This window comes from Nycticebus coucang, chromosome 12, assembly GCF_027406575.1.
Source record: "Nycticebus coucang isolate mNycCou1 chromosome 12, mNycCou1.pri, whole genome shotgun sequence".
NCBI classification, from domain to species: Eukaryota; Metazoa; Chordata; class Mammalia; order Primates; family Lorisidae; genus Nycticebus; species Nycticebus coucang.
The window spans coordinates 55,643,763-55,664,429 of NC_069791.1; the positions used below are offsets into that span (position 1 = coordinate 55,643,763).

The 20,667-nt window shown below is 46.2% G+C and overlaps 1 protein-coding gene across 1 annotated transcript in view; it reads right to left on the minus strand.

Annotated features, from left to right (window-relative positions):
- Positions 1–2,277: 2,277 nt before the first annotated feature.
- CCND2 (cyclin D2) overlaps positions 2,278–20,667 on the minus strand; it is a 31,044-nt gene continuing 12,654 nt past the window's right edge. The window contains exons 4-5 of the mRNA XM_053556482.1: positions 18,177–18,325; positions 2,278–7,880 (exon numbers count right to left, since the gene is read on the minus strand). Of these exons, the coding sequence (XP_053412457.1) occupies positions 7,731–7,880; positions 18,177–18,325 (299 nt within the window). The 3' untranslated portion in view covers positions 2,278–7,730. The remainder of the gene's footprint in view (positions 7,881–18,176; positions 18,326–20,667) is intronic.

Sequence of the window (20,667 nt, forward strand, 5' to 3'; positions counted from 1 at the left end):
CCTTTTTTAAAAATCTCATAGCACACTTGAACCTATAGTTAAACTTCCGCAGCACATTTACATTCTGCTGATAAAAAAAAAGAGTAAGAAGAATACACTTTACGTTGAACTTCAAAAATAATTCCATTAATGATCTTTAAAAATTTTTTTACGGCGTATCTAAGATCCTTTTGCGGCACACCAGCGTGTCGGAGCACCCTGGTTGAAAATCACTGACCTAGAGAGAGGGAAACCTACCAGTCATCTTAAAATTTCCAGCCTTCTTTTTTTAAGCCTCATGAAAAAAATCCCTTATCAATGTTTGTGCCGAGTATATCCTGTTTCACAAGGGTAAAATCTGTGCTTATAGTGTTGAAAACCTATTGTGAGCACTGTTCAAGCTGCCTATTTGAATATTTTCCCTTCATTAAAAGAAAAAAATCACTTTCCATTCCTTTATTTTTGGAAAAGAACAAAGTCTGTTTCTACTGGTTCCGAACTATGTTGACCCACGGGAATGTCTAAACAAAAATGTTTTCCTAAAACTCATTTGCCTAAGAAAAGCTGTTCCATCTCCTCAGAAAGGGCCCCTTCCCCATTGTAGCATCAGTTTGCCCCGTGTGCATTTGCAGGTACTGATAGACCTCTCAGTTTCACAGGCCTGGGTCTTAAACCATGGGGCCCAGATGTTTTCCCTCCTTTTCTCGAAAGCCCAGGGAAGGCCCTGCACATGCATTTTTGATATTCTTAACCATCCAGCTCACTGTCAATAGCATTTTTTCTGTTCTTGTTATTGCGAGGTCAACAGAGGAGAAAATAACCTGGGGTACTATTTGGCTTTAGAGTACTAGGTTCATGATAGTACATTGAGAATATTATTGCTGAGCCAACTGAAAAGTTTAATTTTGGGGATACCTCAGTGTATGGAATAAAATCTCCAGATGTCTGGAAAGTCCATCAGAAATACAAAAGCACTCCCTACAGCAGACAAAAAAAGATTGGGGATTTCCAATCTTCATCTTTAACTTCCACTTTCAGGAAGGACGCTTTTGTTCCAAGTTGGTGGTTTTCCAGTTATAAGAGGGTCTGCGTCTGAAAGAGCATGTACAGGGCAGTTAGATTTGTCACCAGCCAGCTCTGAGCTTTCCCTGCACTCTTCCTGTCCTGCGACATCCATTGCTCAGAAGGGGAGAAGCCCAGCGGTAGCACGTGATGGGATTCTGGAGAGGGAATGGTGTTTTTAACAGAGACACTGACAGGACAGTACCCAGCAGAGCAAAAAGACAGCAAAGGGGAGGGTGGGAGAAACTTTGGACATGAGGTTGTGCAGAAAACAATCCCCAGGATGGTTAAGAGTAGCAACCAGAGGCTCTGGAAATTCCCAGGAGGCCAGCAGACTTCACTGGGCAAAAATCCAAAAAAAAAAAAAATGTTACTCTTGGTTGTCTCTAAGAACGGTAGATGTCCATGAGGAATGGGGACAAAAGAGAATTTCTAGAGTCCTTTTAAGTTTAAAAGCCATATTAGGCAGGGTTACTTGTGATCAGTAGGGAATATCTTAATTTGAACTTTTCCAATGACGAGTTTTAATCTTACTGCTTGTACCTCAGCTCAGAATTAAAATGGCAAGTTGCCTTTCATGTCTTTGAGAGACAGGGAACTACGCATTTTTACAGTAACTTCAAAATGGTGTGGTAGGCCATTGCCTTCTGCATACCCATCACTCCCAGGAGGGAAGCTGGTCTGAGGAGCTAAGACCCAAGAACAACTGGGCCCAGGCCTGGCGATTTGTTTAAGTGTTAAGGTCCCATCCCTCTCCCAGGCTCTGCCTCTCCAAACTCCACCAAGACTCTGCCCAGGCCACAGAAGAGGGATGCAGGGAGGATGAGGAATCAAAAAAGACCAGGGAAGCTGCAGGGCTGGGTTCCCCAGAGACTCCCTGGAATGTGGAAAGGGCATTGCAGGCTTCCAGCACCTCCTGTGCTGGGAGCTGCTCACTCACTGCCTGGAGTGAGCATCTGGCCATGATCAGGGGCTCTTCTCTGAGGCCTGGTCACACACCACCCCTTATAAAGAGGGCCTGAAGCTTCTAGTTTACAGTCTGGTTGCAAAGACTGCCCCAAAGAGAAAAAAACACATCAAGAATGACTTGTATGGTCATAACACAAAGGCACATTTAGGTTTCATTCTAGGTTAGCATTTGTATTTTAATGCCACACCCGATATGTGGCCAACAGAGTTCCGACGTGAGACAGGTATATTCTGAATGGTCATAAAGAAGTCAAAAATGGCCAGAGATTTTAGGTCAAGGTGAGTTTATTGTCCAAATAGCACAACCTAATTGCATCCAAAACCATTTTCAAATCCATCTTTAAACTAGTCAGAAGAACAGGTTATTATTTTTTTAAATCACTTAACACTGAACAGATAAAACCTCTTAAAAGGCAGCTGACTATATCATGTCACCATCATAGCCAATAAGACATTTTTTTTGCCATACTTCCTAAAAACCTTTTTGTTTATACTGACCATGCTACTTTAGCACTTTCTAGCATCCCGACCAAATAAACACCCACACCTCTTATAGAGTACATTGTGAGAGAATAACATTGACTCAATATGGCATCACACTCGTTTTAAAGCAAAAAAAAAAAAAAAAAAAAAAGGGGGAAAAAAAAAGGAAAGAGAGAGAGGGGAAAAAAAGTCCACGATGAGAAACTGAGAGAGAGAAGAGAGAGAGAGATCTGAGGTACATGGTACAAGGGTAATGAACATAATGGAAAAAATTCAATGGCCCAGGGATTTGCTGGGGATGTGAGAGTTGGCCAGCAGTGAGAACTAAAACCAATTAAAAATAGAAAATATTGTTTTTCAAGGACAAGCACCTGTCAAAAGGATGTACATTGGATACTGTCATGGCTACAGTCAGTAAGGCACTTTTTTTTCCTCCAAGGTGGCCGCAGGCACAGGGTGCACGCTGCAGCTATGGCGTGCATGCGCACATTTGCTGATGGCTTCTTGAAACCTGAGCCAAGAACAGGGTCTAACAACCCAGCCAAGTTCAAAAGCAGAGACACACAAGTGTAGCATCATTTCTGGCTGAAATGACTATTCTGGGTTGTTTAGAATCCAGAATCATTAAAAGCCACGTGGTGTGAGGAAGTAATAAACATCCTCTTGCATCTTCCTACCCTATTTTGTACACATTGGATGGCTGCTGCATGAACAGCTCTTGAAAACTGCTCCAAGTCCACACCAAGAGAAGCTGCACTCATTCTATAGCTACAGGGGATGTGTTGGCTCAAGGGGACTTTACTGTCTCAGCACTATTTTTTTCCCTTTTAAAGCTATTCTCAAGGTTGGACTGTCTCAAAGATAAACAAAGAGGAATCCTTTTGGCTTACTCAGACTTCCTCCTCACCCTACCTCCATTTCCCACACTATCAATATTATTTTCGTGAACTAGAAAATCAATTATTTACATGACATAAGGTGCAAGTCTATTTCTTCTCCCAGCCCTGTCCCTTGTGGCCCATGGAGAGAAAATTCCCCTGCCCTCTTTGAGAAAGTCATCTGATCCTGTCTAATGTTCTTAACCTGCCTGTCCCAGAGCACAGGGACAGTCTGGAGAGGCCTTGAGGGTGCTAGACTGCAGGAAAGCTGCAGCTCCCTCTCGAGTCACCCATCCTGCTAGCAACGGGACATAGCGTGATGCTGCCAAGGTTGCTTTCTCCTCTGGCTTTGTCACTTAAACCTCCAAGCCATGCATGCCCCTGACCTGGCTGATAACAGAGACAGAACAGAGCCTCCTGTATAGAGCACACAGACCCAGGGTAACAGGCAGTAAGGTGTGGTGTGCTCTTCAGGGGTTCCTGGGGTAGTTCAAAATAAAGCCTCTTACAAGAGCAGCCCCTTCTCCAAGGAGCTTGCTGATCAGCACACGTTCTGCTAAGGGAACTGCCCCTTGCTTTCTCCTGCAGGCTCCTTGGCTGTTATGAACCCGCATGGAATTTAATTATGCTTAGCATATATTTTTGGCATACTAGGATTTCTTCCCCCTACGATTTGGCCAAAATAGGGGAAGGATCAAAATTTGGCAGGCTGGGGGAACAATGTAGCCCCCACTGATGGAGAAAAAACAAAGAAAAGGAAGTCAAGAAGAGACGAAAAGATAACAAAGTAGAAAAAGATCAGGTTTGGAACCCTGTTAGTGGCAGGTAAGAAAGAGAAAAACATTTTAAAAAGAACAAGTTTAAATCCATGGGGAGCCTTGAACTCCTCTGGAACAAAAACTCCTACCCAGGAGACCAAGATCTAAGGAGAGGACATCAGTTACTTGCACAAGTCCAGGATTCCTTGTTTAGTTTAAGCGGGGAGCAGACGGAAAATTTAAATAGCCCAGTACTTTCTGGGCAGCAGCCCCACACCCACATCACACTAGGGCCTTGGGGCAGGAAAGAGAAAAAGCTAGAAAGACCCAGTGGCACAAGGGGCTACAGGAAGAATGGAAAGTTACAGACTGTAGGTAAAGTCTGGTAGGCCTGTTCCTTTCCTTGTCAGATTCTTTAATTTGCTGCTTCTGCTTAAGCTCAGGAGTTGGACACTGTTAAATAAATTTGCACCTTATTTTCTCTTTAGGCACCAAGACTCCCACAAACTCCAAGAACCAGTCTTTTCCTCATTCTATGGGACTCCTTGGGGCCCAGAATAGTGTGCTGTGCAAAGTGGGTTCTTGACAAAACACTGGCTAACTTGCTGGCTGCTCAACTTTCCTCATCAAAACTTCAGAATTCACTACCCACTGTCCCACCAGAAATTCCCTAGAATTTTAGGGTCATGCTAACTCACAAAGTCCTGAACCCTTCTAAACACACGTCACAGGAGACAGACTCATTTGGAATTTCATCCCAGCAGACAAGCAGCCTCTTTCTCTCCCTTCAACTACCATTCCATACTCATTTACCTATTTTTTCTATCATGCCAACTCCATGTGATTTAAAACCTGAAGACCACTTAGTGCTTTGCAGAGGACCTGGCCTCGCACTGTGCTTGCCCGTGCAGTCTGCGACAGAGGTGGGGGAGGAAAGCACCACAGACGCTGCACTGTAGATTCACCTACCCACAGATTCAGACTAGGAAAACTTCAGAGACCAGCCGAGACTGGGTTGGGGTGGGGGTGGGGCATCTGTGCCAGGGAAGGGGAAAGACAGAGAGGACACTTTCAAGATGAAAAGTCCTCATGAAGATGAAAGCCCTGCTTTTGAAAAAGCTGCAAGATAAGGATCTCCAAACAGCCTGCTGGGATTCTTTTCAGTCTATTTCCTGATAACCTGGTACACCTAAGTGCAAATTATGACTTTCTAATACACTGCATAAATGTTTGTATTAGATGTCTGCCTTGTAGGGGAGGGAGGATCTCTTGGTTCAATGTATTTTTTCCATCATGATGAGGATACCGGAGTCAAAATGGGAGCCTGATGGCCTTCATGACAGGAAAGGTCCCGAGTGTGAGACCCTGGGGCCAAATCCACCTTGCCTTCTATCTGAGAGGGACTTTGGTGCCCCTCCTCACCCTGCTCGCCTTCCCTGTTCCTCACCCTACTGGGCTCCCAAACAGAAACTGTACGTTTGTGAGGTATTGTGAAAACAAAACTGTGAATCATTGTCTTTTGTAGTTATTGATTTTGTCCAGTAAACCTGAGGTAAAGAATACTCTGTCTTTGAAGAATGTGATGAGAGGAAAAAAAAAAAAAAAAAAACCAACAACAAAAACCCACAAAACCAAAAAGGAAAAACAAACAAACAAACAAACAAAAAAAAACCAACCATGAATATGCTACCAGAAGAAAACAGACTATGGAAGGGCTTTTCCAGTACGAAGAACTCATATCTCAACCATCTACTTCAGGACTTGGAATTTAAGCAGTAAAATAATATATTATAAAAATGTTTATAAAATAGCAGCACACTCTGTGAAACATTACAGCTAGGTACTGTTAATGTGAATAAGAATGAACCATCTTAGCTTCTTAGCAGCGCAAAAAAAAAAATAATAATAATAAAATGAACAAAATAAAATGAAAAATAAGAGACCCTTAGATTTTCTCCATCTTCACCCCTCATACTATGAAACAAGGCAGAATCTGTGTATAAAATAATTCTTCAATGTAGCCCTGTTCTGCTTTTTCTTTTTTACTTAAAAAAGGCAAATATTTTAACAAATAGCTTCATTACCTGTCAATTACAATTGTGCAAAAAAAAAAAAAAGTCATTGCTCCAACCTCTTTGCCAACTGAATGCTTTTAAGAAGTGGAGAGGAAAAAAAGAAATTCAAGTACGCTGAATACAACCTTGCAATAAAATTAAAAAAAAAAAACAAAAAAACGGAAAAGGGAACAAAATGCCACACCCTGATGTTTAGCCATCTTCCTTTGCACCAGCAATAACTTTTCTTTCCATGTCCAAAGGAGAAATATATAAGTGGGAATTAGGGAATATATATAGGTGGGAATAAGATCCTTCTGTGCCATAAAAATGCTAACGTTTTTGTTTTTAGGCTTTTCTGAGGAATGTTGTGATGGGAATGTCAGCAGAAGGGGTTGTCTCTTTAAGTCCTGGTAGGAGCACCAGAACTATGTGCCAGAGAATGTCAGATACCGCAGGTGAATAGTGACTCAGACTGGGGCAGAACAGTATGGGGAAAAGAGAAGAGAAGAGGGAAGGCGTATTCTGCATGATTTGCATAAACCATCCCATCTATCCCTCAGGAACAATTTTTCAAAGTGCTTTTCGAATGGAATGGTTTATGACAACGCTAAACTTTGGACCAGACATGCCAATCAGCACCAAAAATTAGTTTTTCATAATAAAGGATGCCAAGGTCACATTACCCTCTTGAATATAGTAAGAACGAAAGATTCCATTCCAGATCCCCCACTTGGTCTCCATCTGCCTCCATTTCATTGGAGTTTTGGTTATGGCCCATAGCTACATTTCCCCATTAGATGACAAGATGGTGGTGTCTGCAAGGAACCACGTTTGGAAGAAGAAGCAGGATGTCACAAAATGTGAAACCCAGGAGCCAATCACCTGTGTCCAATTGGCAAAATCAAACATTGTTTCAGGTAACAGCTACTGTAGACGGCAGAAAGCCTTAATGTAGAGATCCATCAGCTCCTGACTTAGTAACAGGTGGTTAAGAGCCAAAGTGCTTCTCCGCCCAAAATGGTTCCATCGTGTTGAGAGATGGTTCTGTACTCCCTCCCCATCATGTCCCTCATTTCTAATTCCTTCTTGAGTTCATTGCTTTGCAATCTAACCATGCCATAAATGGCATACACATTTCCTTAAAATTATACTAAAAGGGGTGTATGTGCTAGTTTATAACATGAAAATAAAAGTCTCCTCTAATACGTTCCCATATTGCAGGCGTACATATTTCCTAGCTACTCTGCAGGTTTTCCTGTAAGCATTTTACTATTACTTTTATATAATCAAACAATAAATGTTCGCATATACAAGGGATTCCCTTATGTTGTAATTCAAATAGGCACCAAATGCTTTTAATCATTCCGTTTTTATAGGACCCTTTTCTCTCACGTCTAAAAGATCTTTAAATATGATCTAGGTGGGGGGTAGAATTTTTTTTTTTTTTATGTTTTACTCTAAAACACAAAGAAAAAAACATAACCAGAGAGAAGGAGAGAGCAGATGGTGAATGTGCCTCTCTCTTTCCGCCCGACTCAGCGTCCTCACAGGTCAATATCCCGCACGTCTGTAGGGGTGCTGGCTTGGTCCAGTTCATCCTCCGACTTAGATCCATCGCGCTGGTCCTGACGGTACTGCTGCAGGCTATTGAGAAGCACTGCCTCGATCTGCTCCTGGCAGGCTTTGAGACAATCCTGGAGAAAAATGATCCAGACCGTTAGTAAGATGAGCAGGGCACACAGAGCGTTTTATGAAGAAAACACAGAATTCAGTTTGCATAATTTCATACTAGTTTTCTAATAGAAATAAAGCGAAGTAAAGGGAGATGTTCTTGAAGCGCCATAGAACCTCACTACTCCAAGTGGGGTCCCCAAGCTGGCAGCATCACCTGCGAGCTTGGAAACACAGAATCTCAGTCAACCCCAGACCAAGCTAAGCAGCATCTGCGTTTTAGCAGAGCCCAGGTGGTTCACATCCTGAGCAGCACTTGGCAAGGTGGCGGTTCACTTATGGACTGCACGGCCTGGTTGGTAATTTGGATGCTTTCTGCCTGGGGAAGCTGGGAAGTGGCAGAGAAAAGGGGAAGGTCCCAGGAGGTGCTGCAGTATTAGCAAGCTCAGTCACCAAGGAATAGAAAAGAAGGAAGACAATGGACTGAACTATGCTGACCCTTACATTAGCTGTGCAAACCCTTAAAAATAAACACACATACCCCGAGTTTCTGCTTATTTATCACTTCCTCAACTCTCATAACAAAACAATGCAGACGGGTTACAAAATTCTGGACACCCAAGCTGTCCAATTTGGGAATAAACAAGAATATACGCAGCATTGCTTTAATACTAGTCTATATTTGGTAGGGGAAATCCAGAGTGTGTGTGGCCCTGGCAGGAGCCTCGCCTAGGTGGCTGGCATGGAATTCGATAGCAAGGCACAGGTGTCACTAGGAAGGGACTGTGGCTCACATCAATAAGTGGGTGTGAGCTGAAGTGCTGTTGCCAGGAGGCATTTCCCAGCCTTCCTTCTCTGCAAGTCTGCCTTTCCGCACTCTCCCTGTGTCTTTCCACAGTTAAATATAAATTCCATTTTGTGTGTTCATAGTGTAATTTTCACCACCTATCCTGCCAAGCACAAAAGCATCCTTTATTTTCCAAAGATCTACAATAACATTGGCATTAACTACTAATGAACCAAGTTCCCATACTGTTAAATTTTACTTTCTTACCTCTCATCTATTCTACATTTCAAACTACAGTTTTTAATGAAAATGAAGAGTAGGAACGACAACAGACTGGGAGCTAAAGACAGAGATGAACTATCACCTGGAATTTAGAATACAGGAGCATGGTATTTGCTGCCCACCCACCCCTCTTGCAGGCAGCAGCTAAGTTATTTCACTTTTCCGGTCTCAGCTTCCCCATCAGTAGAGTAAGGATGATTAAACACAGAGTCAAGAGCAACTGAGATCATGTATGTGCAGTGCTGAGTGACAACCCCATAGGTGTTCATTTTTTTATTATGTATAACAGCAAATCAGTCCTGGAATCTGAAATAACTATTTACATTTGTTTGAAATGAGGTATGGATTAGCATGCACTCCAGACTGGCAAAGGGTCCACCATGTGTCTGGCACTAGGGCGAGTGTTGAGCAAGACAGATGGACCCAGCAATGGGTGTCTCTTTGCCACCCCAAGCAAAGATGGGATGGAGTCAGGCTCTGGCAACTAAGGACCTGCTGACCCAGCTCCAACTTTCCCTGGCATCTTCTGGTCACATGCCCTACCCTACCTGACCCCCTTAACTAGTGATTAGACTCTCCTGGGTCTGTCCCCCTCCTCCCTGTTAGGCTCTTCCCGGAGTACTTCTTCCAAGGCCTTCGTGGAAGCACTCTGTGCTCACAGGTCACCACTTGCTAGGTGGTAAAGGCTAAACATATAACAGTTCTGGGTGCATTTGCATTTCAGTAGATGTTTGAAAACCTTAAAGCTTTATAATGTAAAAAAAAATCTTAAATACAAAATCAAAGCTAATGTTGAGGTGAACACATTAGGCAAAATGTGACTACAGTCAAAGCTACTGTGGAGTGTCCTCAGTAGGTCCTGCATCTGAGAAGGACAGTGAGTCAGACACCATCAGTTCTTCTACAGCTGGGATGGACAGCTCTTCCTCCATCTGAGTGCCATGTATTCAGAGGGGCTCTGCTGCCGGGCAATACCCATCTTTAAGTGCTCGATGCACTGTGGTGTGATCAGTCCCTCACCCCATGAGACACAGCAGGAGCTGAGACAGAGACAGCAGCATCCTACCTCACATCCCGTCCGCCCTCCTGCACCTGCTGCACACACTCACGAAGTGGAACGCTGGGCCTCAAATTTAAATTAGTATTATTTTATCTTTTCTCTATTTTTCTTGCAGAGGATAATCAACTAAATCCAGAAAGTTAATGTGTGGTGCACATCTACCATTTAAGGGGCTGTGGAAGGGTATGTTTAACATTTTTTTCCAGGAGCCTGGAGAATGAATCAGAATACCTCTATACCACCTTTATACCATGGAGGTGGCAACTACAGACGTGCCTCATATACTGTATATGTGTTCGTGGAAGACAAATCCTACTCAAAGCGTAAGGCCTAAAAACTTGTGCTGTCTAAAATAAGATGGGTCAGGTATGATGGCTTGCACCTTTATTCCAACAATGTGGGAGGCCGAGGTGGGAGAACCGCTTGAGCCCAGGAATTTGAGACCAGCCTGGGCAACAGGGTGAGACCTCATCTTAAAAACAACAACAACAACAAAAATAAAACCCCAATAAACAAGCTAGGCATGGTGGTAATGCCTATAGTTCCAGTATGGGAGGCTGAGGCAGGACAATGGTTTGAGTCCAGGGAGGCTGCAGTGAGCTGTGAATGTGCCACAGCACTCTATCCTGGGGAACAGAATGAGACTCTGTCTTTGAAAAAAAAAAAATACAGTAAACATAAAAAAGATGGTAGGATTCTCAGCTGATTGTGGGGCCACATGTGTGTATGTGTGCTATGGATAGATGACAGCTCTGAACCATTAAAAATAAAAAGAAATGTCAGCAATGCAGTGTCTTTGAAGAGGTCTTCGCATGGCGCAGCCATGTGGGGAATCCTCTCTGGTGTGCAGCCTGTGGAAGACCTTGTGCCTCCTGGCCAATCCTGCCTGGCCTTCCTCCTCAGGGCTCTCTCTTCTGGCCCCATGGCAAGGTAATCTGGGTCAGGGCATCTTCTAACTCGATAATACGGTATCATTGTATCAACCACCCCAGCACGGCCTCCAAACGGGGAGAACAGGCTCCAGAAAGCTGAAGAATGTCATTTCAGGCCATGTGGAGTCTTTGCTTTTGGGTCACCAATGTTCCTACTTTTCCTGCTATTCAGCCTTCCCTTGGGCGGCTGAGACCTTCTAGGAATAGCTCTGAGAAAACTTCACAGGGAGGACTGGGACATTCAGAAGTCCCCTGTCCTGGACTTTCAGAGCCAGGGGAGTTGAAATAACGTGTGTAAGGAGTCACATTTATGTACCTTCCAGTCAAGAATGTGTGCAAGGCTGTTCCAAAAAAAAAAAAGAATGAAGGAAGATTTCATACAAAATGCACACTCTTTCTTTAGTCAGTCCCATTTTAATGTCGGTCCAAATCATAACTGACGATGACCAGCTCTTAATGATGCCCCTCTGATTAGAAGGGCACAGGATAACTGAGGCAGTGACCTGGATGCAGGACCGGACTCTCCTCCCCTGCTCTCTTCTAGCCTCCCTTGTGATAGAGCAGGATGCTTAATCACTCTGGGGTCTCTGCCCAACTCTCCTTCAGGTTCCACCTCCTCACAACTTGGCATTTATTAGCTCCACTTTCAACTACATGAATCCATTCTCAGCTCAGCAAGAGAAAAAATGTCCTAAGGACAAGGGCCTGTCCTGCATATATACTGTGCAGCATGACCTCCGATGGTAGAGAGAGAGATCAGCACCCCCTAGGCTTGAGCCTGAGCACGCTCACTGCACAGCTGCACCCTCCTTGACCATGGCAGGAACTCTTCTTAGACCCCCAGGGACGTGTGAATGCTGTGAGCTGGTGGAAAGTGAAGGGAGAGGACAATGGAGCAGTGTGGTCACCTGCAACCACACGTACCAACTCCACAGAGCCCCCTTCCTGCCCAAAGCAGAAAGAAGGGCAGCATGGGACTGGGGAGACCTGGAGGAAGGAAGACCCCTGCCTCACACCCAGCCAGGCAGCTTCTGCTCGGGGGTCAGGCTGAGAAAAGACTGGAGTTAAGAGTATTTGCAAAGGGGCAGGATTATAAGACAACACTCAGAAGTAATCACACAATCAGACAATCTGGAGGTCCAAAGGGCGTCGGGGGATCAAACAGCCAAATGCCCTCATTTTTAGGCGAGGGCAGGGAAGCCAGGAGAGTTAAATTGGCTCACTCAGTTGAAAGCTGGCTTTATAAAAGACAAGCTAACTCCAGAACTCTTTTTTCCTATATACCTTTGCTTTGTCTAGGCGTTAAGTAAAAATGAACAGGCCAGACAATCTCTAAGAAAGGGAGACGTAGCCCAAGTGGCTGGGGGCATCAGCGCCTCCGATCAAAAGATGCTACATGTGTGTAAAGCGCAGCAGCTCTAAGACATCAGCTCCCCGGCAGCCTCCCAAAGCACCAGCCACTGTGTTAAGATGCCCCAAATTAAGCTGATTAAAAGAGAAGCCATAATACTCGTCTGTCAGCCTGGACAGGTGGCACTCCACAGTGCTGGAGGTCGGGCAAAGCTCCAAGCTCTATGATGATAGGCCCCCTCCCTTGCCCCCTTCCCTCCTGGCCGCCCCCGGCCCGCAGTCCCAGCCCTGACAGCAGTGTTTGTGATCTCCAGCTCCTTACAAGGGCCTCTGACTTCCTCTGCTTGCTGGCTCGAGCTCGGCGCCCTGCACCCTCCTCTGCCTCCATGAATGGGCCGACGGAACTCCTACCATTAGCCTTCAGTGTCACTGCATCACGCTATTGTCACCACACACGCACTGCACTCAACAGGGGGACAAAGGGCTGAATGAGCCCCAGACCCGCGGCCAACTCAGGCAGAGACAACTTAGGAAACTATCTCATGCTTCCTTTCTTTACAGGCTGTTTGGCTTATTTCCTTGCATACCAAATGAGGCCGGGGGGTGGGGGTGGGGGGAGAAACAGGCAGGAGAGGGAGGCATCAGCCCTCAATTCTATTCCACCTCCCTGCCCCCAGCTTCCCTTCCAGCAAGGCTCCCAAGGTTCCCGACCCAACCACAGGCCCTGGGAAGTCCACGGAAGACAGCACCCCTCACAGTGGAGCCTAAAAATGGTGTGTGCTGTATAGCGTGCTGGCACTTCCATGGGGACCCTGTGAGTCACATGGGATCGAAACGGATTTCTGCGGCTGCACTGCTAATGATTACTTATCAGCCCACTGACAACCAGGGTCATGAACTGCCAGGATGAGTCTATGGAACCTAAGGAAACTTCCCTGGGATATTTAAGATGTAACCTAGGTGGAAAAAAACAAATAGGGGCCACATGCCAAGAGTCTGTACCTGTTCTACTCAACTGCTTCCGATAACTTCACAACGTCTTTATGGCCTGTGAGCCTCAGTGAACTGGTGAAACTGAGCCATGTGAAAAATGAACCAACCTGCTCTGAGATAAAGTCAGGTGAAAGTCAGAGGATCCTCACTTATAATTAATGTGGGGGTGGGGGGGTTGTTTTTTTAAAGACACAGCTTTCCAAAGGACGTGCAGAGGCCAGTGAATCAGAAACACACTTGAAACCCATCTGCCTGCTCTTTGTCCTTCCCTCCTTCCTTCCTCTGTCCCTCCCTCTCTTCAGCGTCACCCCAACGACTGCCAGGGGCCTGGATAAAGGGCTGAGTAAAAGCTGGGTCTTATTCAAGAGGTTCTATAGACAAGGAAACAGTGAGATAAATGCTGGCCCCAAGCCCGAGCAGAGTGCAGAGGGGACGGAAGAGGACCCGATCGGCCTGAGGAAGCAGGGCAAGGGTCAGCGGGGACCCAGGATCGCGTCCCTCAACCCACTCCGGGCACCGGAAGCCCCAGTAGAAGTTCCCCCGAAAGCCAGAACCGCCCCTCTGGCTGGTGTCTGTTTTTAGCAACTCTTACCACTGGAAGGAAAAAGTACTTAAAATATACCACCCTCTGAGACTTTTATTCCCTGTAAAACTGTCAGGCTCCTCACTCAGCTTTCTCTTTGGAATGAAGCGTTCCGGTTTATTTTGGCAACCAGGCCGAGCAACAAAGACCAACTTTCTCAGAGCCACATGGACCCCTCCTATCAAAGCTATCTGCTGCCGGCCCATGAGCCAGGGAAACTGGTCTGGCATCTCACATGAATCGAGGGGACCCTCTTTCAACAGCTTGATTCCTGACAATCCGTGGCCTATCACCCAGAGCACTAGAGAACACTGTAAGTTTGAAGAGATCATAAATGACAAGGGGCCAGTGTAGAACCTCAGGGACTCCCAGGGAAACTGTCCGACTCCTATTTGTCAGCGCACTAGGGCCAGAGGGCAAACTGTGGTTCAGCGCACACGTGCATTTTACTTCTCCCAGGGAGAGCTCGACACACACACACACACACACACACGGGCATTTGGTAGAGTAGCCTGAGAACACTTACCACGGACATATATCACACATACACACACAGATGCATACGTACATACATCTCCACATCCATACAGAGGGTGCCCAAAAAAGTACACACATTTTAAAAAAGGAAAAAACTGTACTGAAATTGTATTACTCAATATTACCAAAAACAAAATGAATACTAGTTGCGTTGAGCACCTCTTGTAATTGCAGAAGTCAAACATGACTTGTATTTAAAAAATCTAATATAGTTTTTTTTTTCTTTCTTAAAGTGTGCACATATTTTTTGGCATCCTCTGTATGTGTGTATGTGTAATATATGTACATTTTATCATGGTAAAATATACGTAACATCAGTGTACCATTTTAACATGTACAGTGGCAATAAGTTCATTCACATTTTGTTGTGGAACCATCAGAATTCTCGCCAGATCTCCAGAATTTTTGCACCATGCCAAATTGAAACTCCATAGACATTAATCACTAACTCCCCATCCCCTCCTCTCCTCGGGCCCCTGGTCATCTTTCTTCTTTCTGTCTCTGCGTATTTGACTATTCTAGGTTCCTCAGATAAGTGCAGTCAGAGTTCGTCTTTCTGTGACTGGCTTATTTTACTTAGCATACTGTCTCTGAGGCTCACCCATGTCATAGCAGGTGTCAGAATTGCATTTCTTTAAGGTTGACTAATATTCTGTTGTATGTCCATACATTTTGTTTCTCTATTCCGATGATTCAATGAACATTTTCCATCACTGAGTATACTGAGCTAGGAGAGCTGTGTTTTACACCAGGCCTATGCATTCCTTTTCCCTCTTTTGAGCTGATTCCCTTCTGCATGTATAGTTCATAACACATTAGGTAGCATTCATTCACTCACATACTTAAGTGGTTTGCATGCTTTATTCTTGGTTCTCTGTACAATTGCTACGTTCCTTGAATGCAGGGACCTCATCTTCTGTTTTCCACGTACCATCCTTCCACCCCAACCTCCAGTATGATACCTGGGAACCATGCCTTGCTCACTCCTACACCTTGTAACAAACCCATCTGCAACAACCGAGGCTTCAGTAAACACTTCCAAAAATGAATGGAGCAGAAGGCTTAAAATGTGCCACTTGTCTACTCCTGAAATGGTAAACAGACCTCAGGAAGCAAAACTCATCTCCCTTCAAATGTTAATGCATTCCAAATTTTGGTCCTTTTATTCTCTTTCACTCTGAGCTTCAGCTCTTTAAAGAACACAGGCTGATGGATGGAAGGAGACTGAGTACTTTTGACATTAAGTGCGCACAACCTAGTCCAGGGCTGCTGAAACCTTTCCACTACAGACATTCCCAGGGAGAGAGTAAGTAAGCCATATGGGCTACTGGAGGCAAGCTTGCAATTTGCTGAGGTCTCAAATTTTTACTTGAAAAAGTGGTACGAATTTTACATTCTACTCTGTTCATGCTTGGTTTTTAATGTTAAAATATTTAAGTCAGAGGCTGGATGCGGTGATTCACACCTGTGTTCCTAACACTCTGGGAGGCTGAGGCAGGTGGATTGCTTGAGCTCAGGAGTTCTAGATCAGCCTAAGCAAGAGGTAGACCCCATCTCTAACATATGCCTGGCACTGTGCTAGGCCCCTCTAGTCCCAGCTACTCAGGAGACAGAGGCAAAAAGTTGGCTTGGGCCCAAGAGTTTAGATTGCTGTGAGCTATGATGCTACAGCACTCTACAGAGGGTGACAGAGTGAGACTCTGTCTCAAAAAAAAAAAAAGTTTAACCTGGTCCACTGGTGTGAATGAGGCGTGTGAATGCATTCCCAGTTACGAAACACAGTGCCTCCCCATTACAAAAATAAGGTACCAACTCAACAGCTGGGGTTTGTAGGAGAAAAGCTCTGCTGGCTTTGTATCCATTCAACACGGTCTGACAGCTGACTTGAATGGGCTGGCTACATAGAATCTGAAAGAGCAACTAGCGTCTCCAGTGGGAGATGACAGACTGGTGTGCAGTCTGAAAAGCAAGAAACAGTTCAAGAGCCTCAGGGGCAATCCCGGTGGTGACTTCTGTCCACCTGACACTAGTGACATGGAAGAAGGCTGGAGGCCAGGTGGGGTGGTCAGCCCAATAGAGCATGTCTATAAATGTCTGAAACAGGTTTCAATGTCTTGGGGCAAGGGGCCAACCTCCTGTCACTGACATTTCTGTCTTCGGGGTTGGGGAAGGGCTGTCTTAAACTGTTTGGAAGTCCTATTGTAAGGCAGCCTTAGTAGGAGACATTCAGAAAAGGAAGGAAGCATACCACTTCCATAAATATTAAGTTCTGTCCATTATTTTTCTCTGAAGGATTAGAAAAGCATTCTTCAGGCAGCACTGGAGGGGTCTTTTTGATCTCTATTTTATTTTATTGTTGTTGTTGAGACAGGGTCTCATCCTGTGCTCTGAGCAGGGTGCAGTGGCATCAGCATAGCTCACTGCAACCTCAGACTCTGGGGTTACAGGCATCTGCTGCCTCAGCCTCCTAAGTTGTTGGGACTACAGGCACTTGCCCCAATGCCCAGCTGGGTTTTTTATGTTTTGTGGAGATGGGGGTCTTGCTCTTGCTCAGACAAGTCTTGAACTCCTGAACTCAAGCAATCCTCCTGCCTCAGCCTCCCACAGTGCTAGGATTACAGGCCTGGGCCACCTTGCACAGGAGCCAGCATTTAAAAAGCATGTCTAAGAGCTGCTACAGAGGAGGACACTGGAGTTTTTCTGTTAGGCCCTTCAACTCCTCCCTGTGCCATTTCTTGCTCAGCATCCCTTGTGGAGGTCACATGATACCGGGACCCAGTGAATTCCCACATGGGCATTCTGAATCCTCCTGGACCATCCAGAGGGTGTCATGGTGAAGCTCCCCGTGTTCTTGAGCCTTTCCGTGGTGATGCGCAATGCCTCTCTCAAGTCGCCCTTAAACCAAAGGCTTTTCTTTCCAACCCAAAGACCTCAGGAGATGCAGCAAAGGTACACGGTAAGGTTTCCAGGCTGGAGCTGGAGCTTGGAGGCTCTACTCCCAGCTCCACCACTGCCACCCTGCCCCAGGCTGGCGACTTCAGCCCCTGTGTGCCACCTGTGGAAAGCACAGCCACTGCCTTCCTGACCTCTAGTTTCCCACTAGTTGAATCTAGGGCATCCCTTGAACCCGGTCTCTCTCAAAACCTTTCTTCTCAGGAGCTTCAAATTCTGGCAGCTAGAAGTAACAGCCTCTGGGCCGTCCACAGGGCACACAGAATGGGAAAAACTGATAGCTATCAAGTTTCTTGATTTTGTGTGGCAATTTGTATTTCAAATGAATGTTTTTCAACCCATTACTACATTCACAGAGGCACAGGGTGGCTGCATGCCATTCTCATGGTGAGCGCCTCTTATCTCTACGCCCTCCACTCAGCTGACTCCTGGCTGTGACTGTCCCTTCTCCCTCCGTGCCTATGGCCTTGGCGTGTGTGAGCAGACACACAAGCTCTACACTGTGGAGCAGAGGCAGCTCTACAATGTGTACAAATATGCACATGAAGCAACGGTTCAGACCCACTGGGAAGCCCACGCCATAGAGGAAAATGAGTAAACAGGCCTCCTGCGCGCGTCTGCTTGCTGAGTTCTTTTCTGTACTTTATAGTTTATGGGGTTTCAAAACCTTAAGAGGAAGCATCACCTGCTGAATTTTGTACAGCCATGGATGTCGACCTCAGACAACAAAAACCAAAATGATGCCTCTGACGCGATCTGCCTTGATCACGATCAAATCAGTTTTCTCTTTTCCTGAGCTGAGAAGAGACGTCTGGTCTTAACCAAGAAGGTGGTCACACCTACCACATCTGTGTTGGTGATCTTGGCCAGCAGCTCGGTCAGGGCATCGCAAGTGAGCGAGCTCACTTCCTCATCCTGCTGAAGCCCACAGATGGCTGCGCCCACACTTCCAGTTGCGATCATTGATGGCGGGTACATGGCGAACTTGAAGTCTGCAAGGAGTGAGAGGCAGAAGGTCAGGGCAGAGAGAACTTGGATCCAGGAGACCCCATCCCCTGGCCTGCAGACACTCAGAAATAGGACGGCACAGCGTCAGCTGCACAGGTGGCCCCTCACCCTGTGGGCGTATCCTCCCTGCCGTCCTTCCCTCACAAGAAGGCTTTTATTTATTTGTCAGCACTATGGCTGTTCCAGATTTAAAATGAGGAGACTGAGGCAAGGAAGGAAGAGAGGTTGTCTGAGTGCACACAGTGAATTCACAGAAAACTCAAGGGTTCCAAGCCCCTAAGTCCCGCAATCCTAAGCAGGATTAGCTGTGCAAGGTGCCGTTACAGCCTCTGGCTGAAACAGCGTGGGCCACATGTGCTTTCGTGTGGAGGTGGTCTGGGATCAGCACCTAAGACACCACATGTGCTGGGCATGTGGAGTAAGCCAAGGAAAGAGAAAAGATACAAAGTAGGGGGGGAATCAGGCAAAGTTTTAAAAAGAAAGATAATCCAGATGGGATCCTGTCCTATGGGTTATATAAGCATCAAAGGGGATGAAGAGAGAGAAGCAGCAAACCAGGGAGTGAGCTGGTTCACCCAATTCCAGCTGCTGGCCCGATGGCCGGGATCCTCACAGAACATTAGGGCAGGAGCAGGGCTCGAATCGAGCACCAAAGATCACCCACAGCATCCTCATCAGATGCATGACTTGGTCTAGACTTTATGAGTCACTGGCCTGAAGGCACCATTTTCTTGTTAGAAAAAAAAAAGTGGTTGCTACATAGAAGTGCAAAATAAAGATACACTTGAGGTGTCTAAACCTCCCCCACTTCCATTTATCTGCAAGCAAATACAGAGGATGGTCCTATGCACTAGAGAGCTCAGCCTGGAGACCAGACACCTCGTTTTCCTCTGAGCTCTCTTCTGACAAAGGAGCTGGGTGACCACGACCCAGTGACTGCTCAGTCCATCAAGAGGAGGTAAGGCCAGACATACCTTCCACCTGTTACTGCTGCTACCGGCTACCAATGACCAACATGGATAACGCCTCACAGGTTCTGTACTGTTTAATCCACATTTCAACTGTATAAGGTGCCCCCAAGTATGACTAATGTTGTAAGAAACCTGATGCTTGGCTCGGCGCCTGTGGCTCAAGTGGCTAAGGGGCCAGCCACATACACCTGAGCTGGAGGGTTTGAATCCAGCCTGGGCCTGACAAACGACAACGGCTGCAACCAAAAAATAGCCAGGTGTTGTGGTGGGCACCTATAGTTCCAGCTACTTGGGAGGCGGAGGCAGGAGAATCACTTGAGTCCAGGAGTTGGAGGTTGCTGTGAGCTATGATGTCACAGTACTCTACCCTGGGCGACAGCTTGATGCTTCAGGTTTCTTTAAGGTTAAGTTGCCCTGCCCTGTGTTGGTGCATTAAAGAGGCGACAATTTAATCAGTCATCCTAGTGACAGCTCTAGAGTGGAGCAAATCTTCCACAGTGTACAACCTCCAGTGGTTTACCGTATGGACAGTGGGAGGTGCACGCAGGTGCAGGTGGCAGCATCTGTGGGGAAACACGGCTTTCTCTTTACTTTCAGCAGAAATGTTAGACTGAGTGTACCAAAAAACAGAACCCCTAGCATTTCTCTTTCTTCCTACACGAGGCTCTATCACAGGAACATTTTCTACCGAAGCAGTTCTAATGGTGAGCCTGTTGCCCCCAGCATCAAGTCAGAGCGTTCTTAGAAACACGGTGGGTCCCTGAACCATGAGCATCCCCACCGCCTTCCGATCCCGGCTGAGTCACATGAACACAGAGCCAACCCGGCCGTCAGCCTGTCTCCTTGGCTCTCTTTTCATCGCCCCCTCACCAGTTCCACCTCTTGCGAGCCGTATGTTATGGTGCTCTGCCCCAGCCCCTCCTTCGCCTTCTCTGCCCCCTGGATGTAACAAAGCCAGCCTCCCTGCCTCCTGCTCTGCTGTAGGTCTCTTCCACATGGGTCACAGGAGAGTGTTTCTCTGCCCAATAACCTCGTTAGCTCCCCCCTGTGACATTCATAACACAAAGAGGCAGCCAGCCCATGGCCCTGGGCCCACAAAGGCCCTGGGTGGGAGCATCTGGCTGGGAAGGGGTAGGAAAGTATCTCCAGCCCTCGTTTCCCTCTGCCCCAGGCTGCAGACCGGGAAGCACCCCTCATACCAGCCTATGTTGTTCCACTGCTCGCAAAACCAAGCAATTCTTTAGCACAAGAATTAATTTCTGGAAGCCAGTGGCCATGTGTAGAACAGGCACAAGAGGTACATGAGGGGACTCTACCGCCCTCTTTGTTTTATTTATTTATTTTTTTGAGACAGA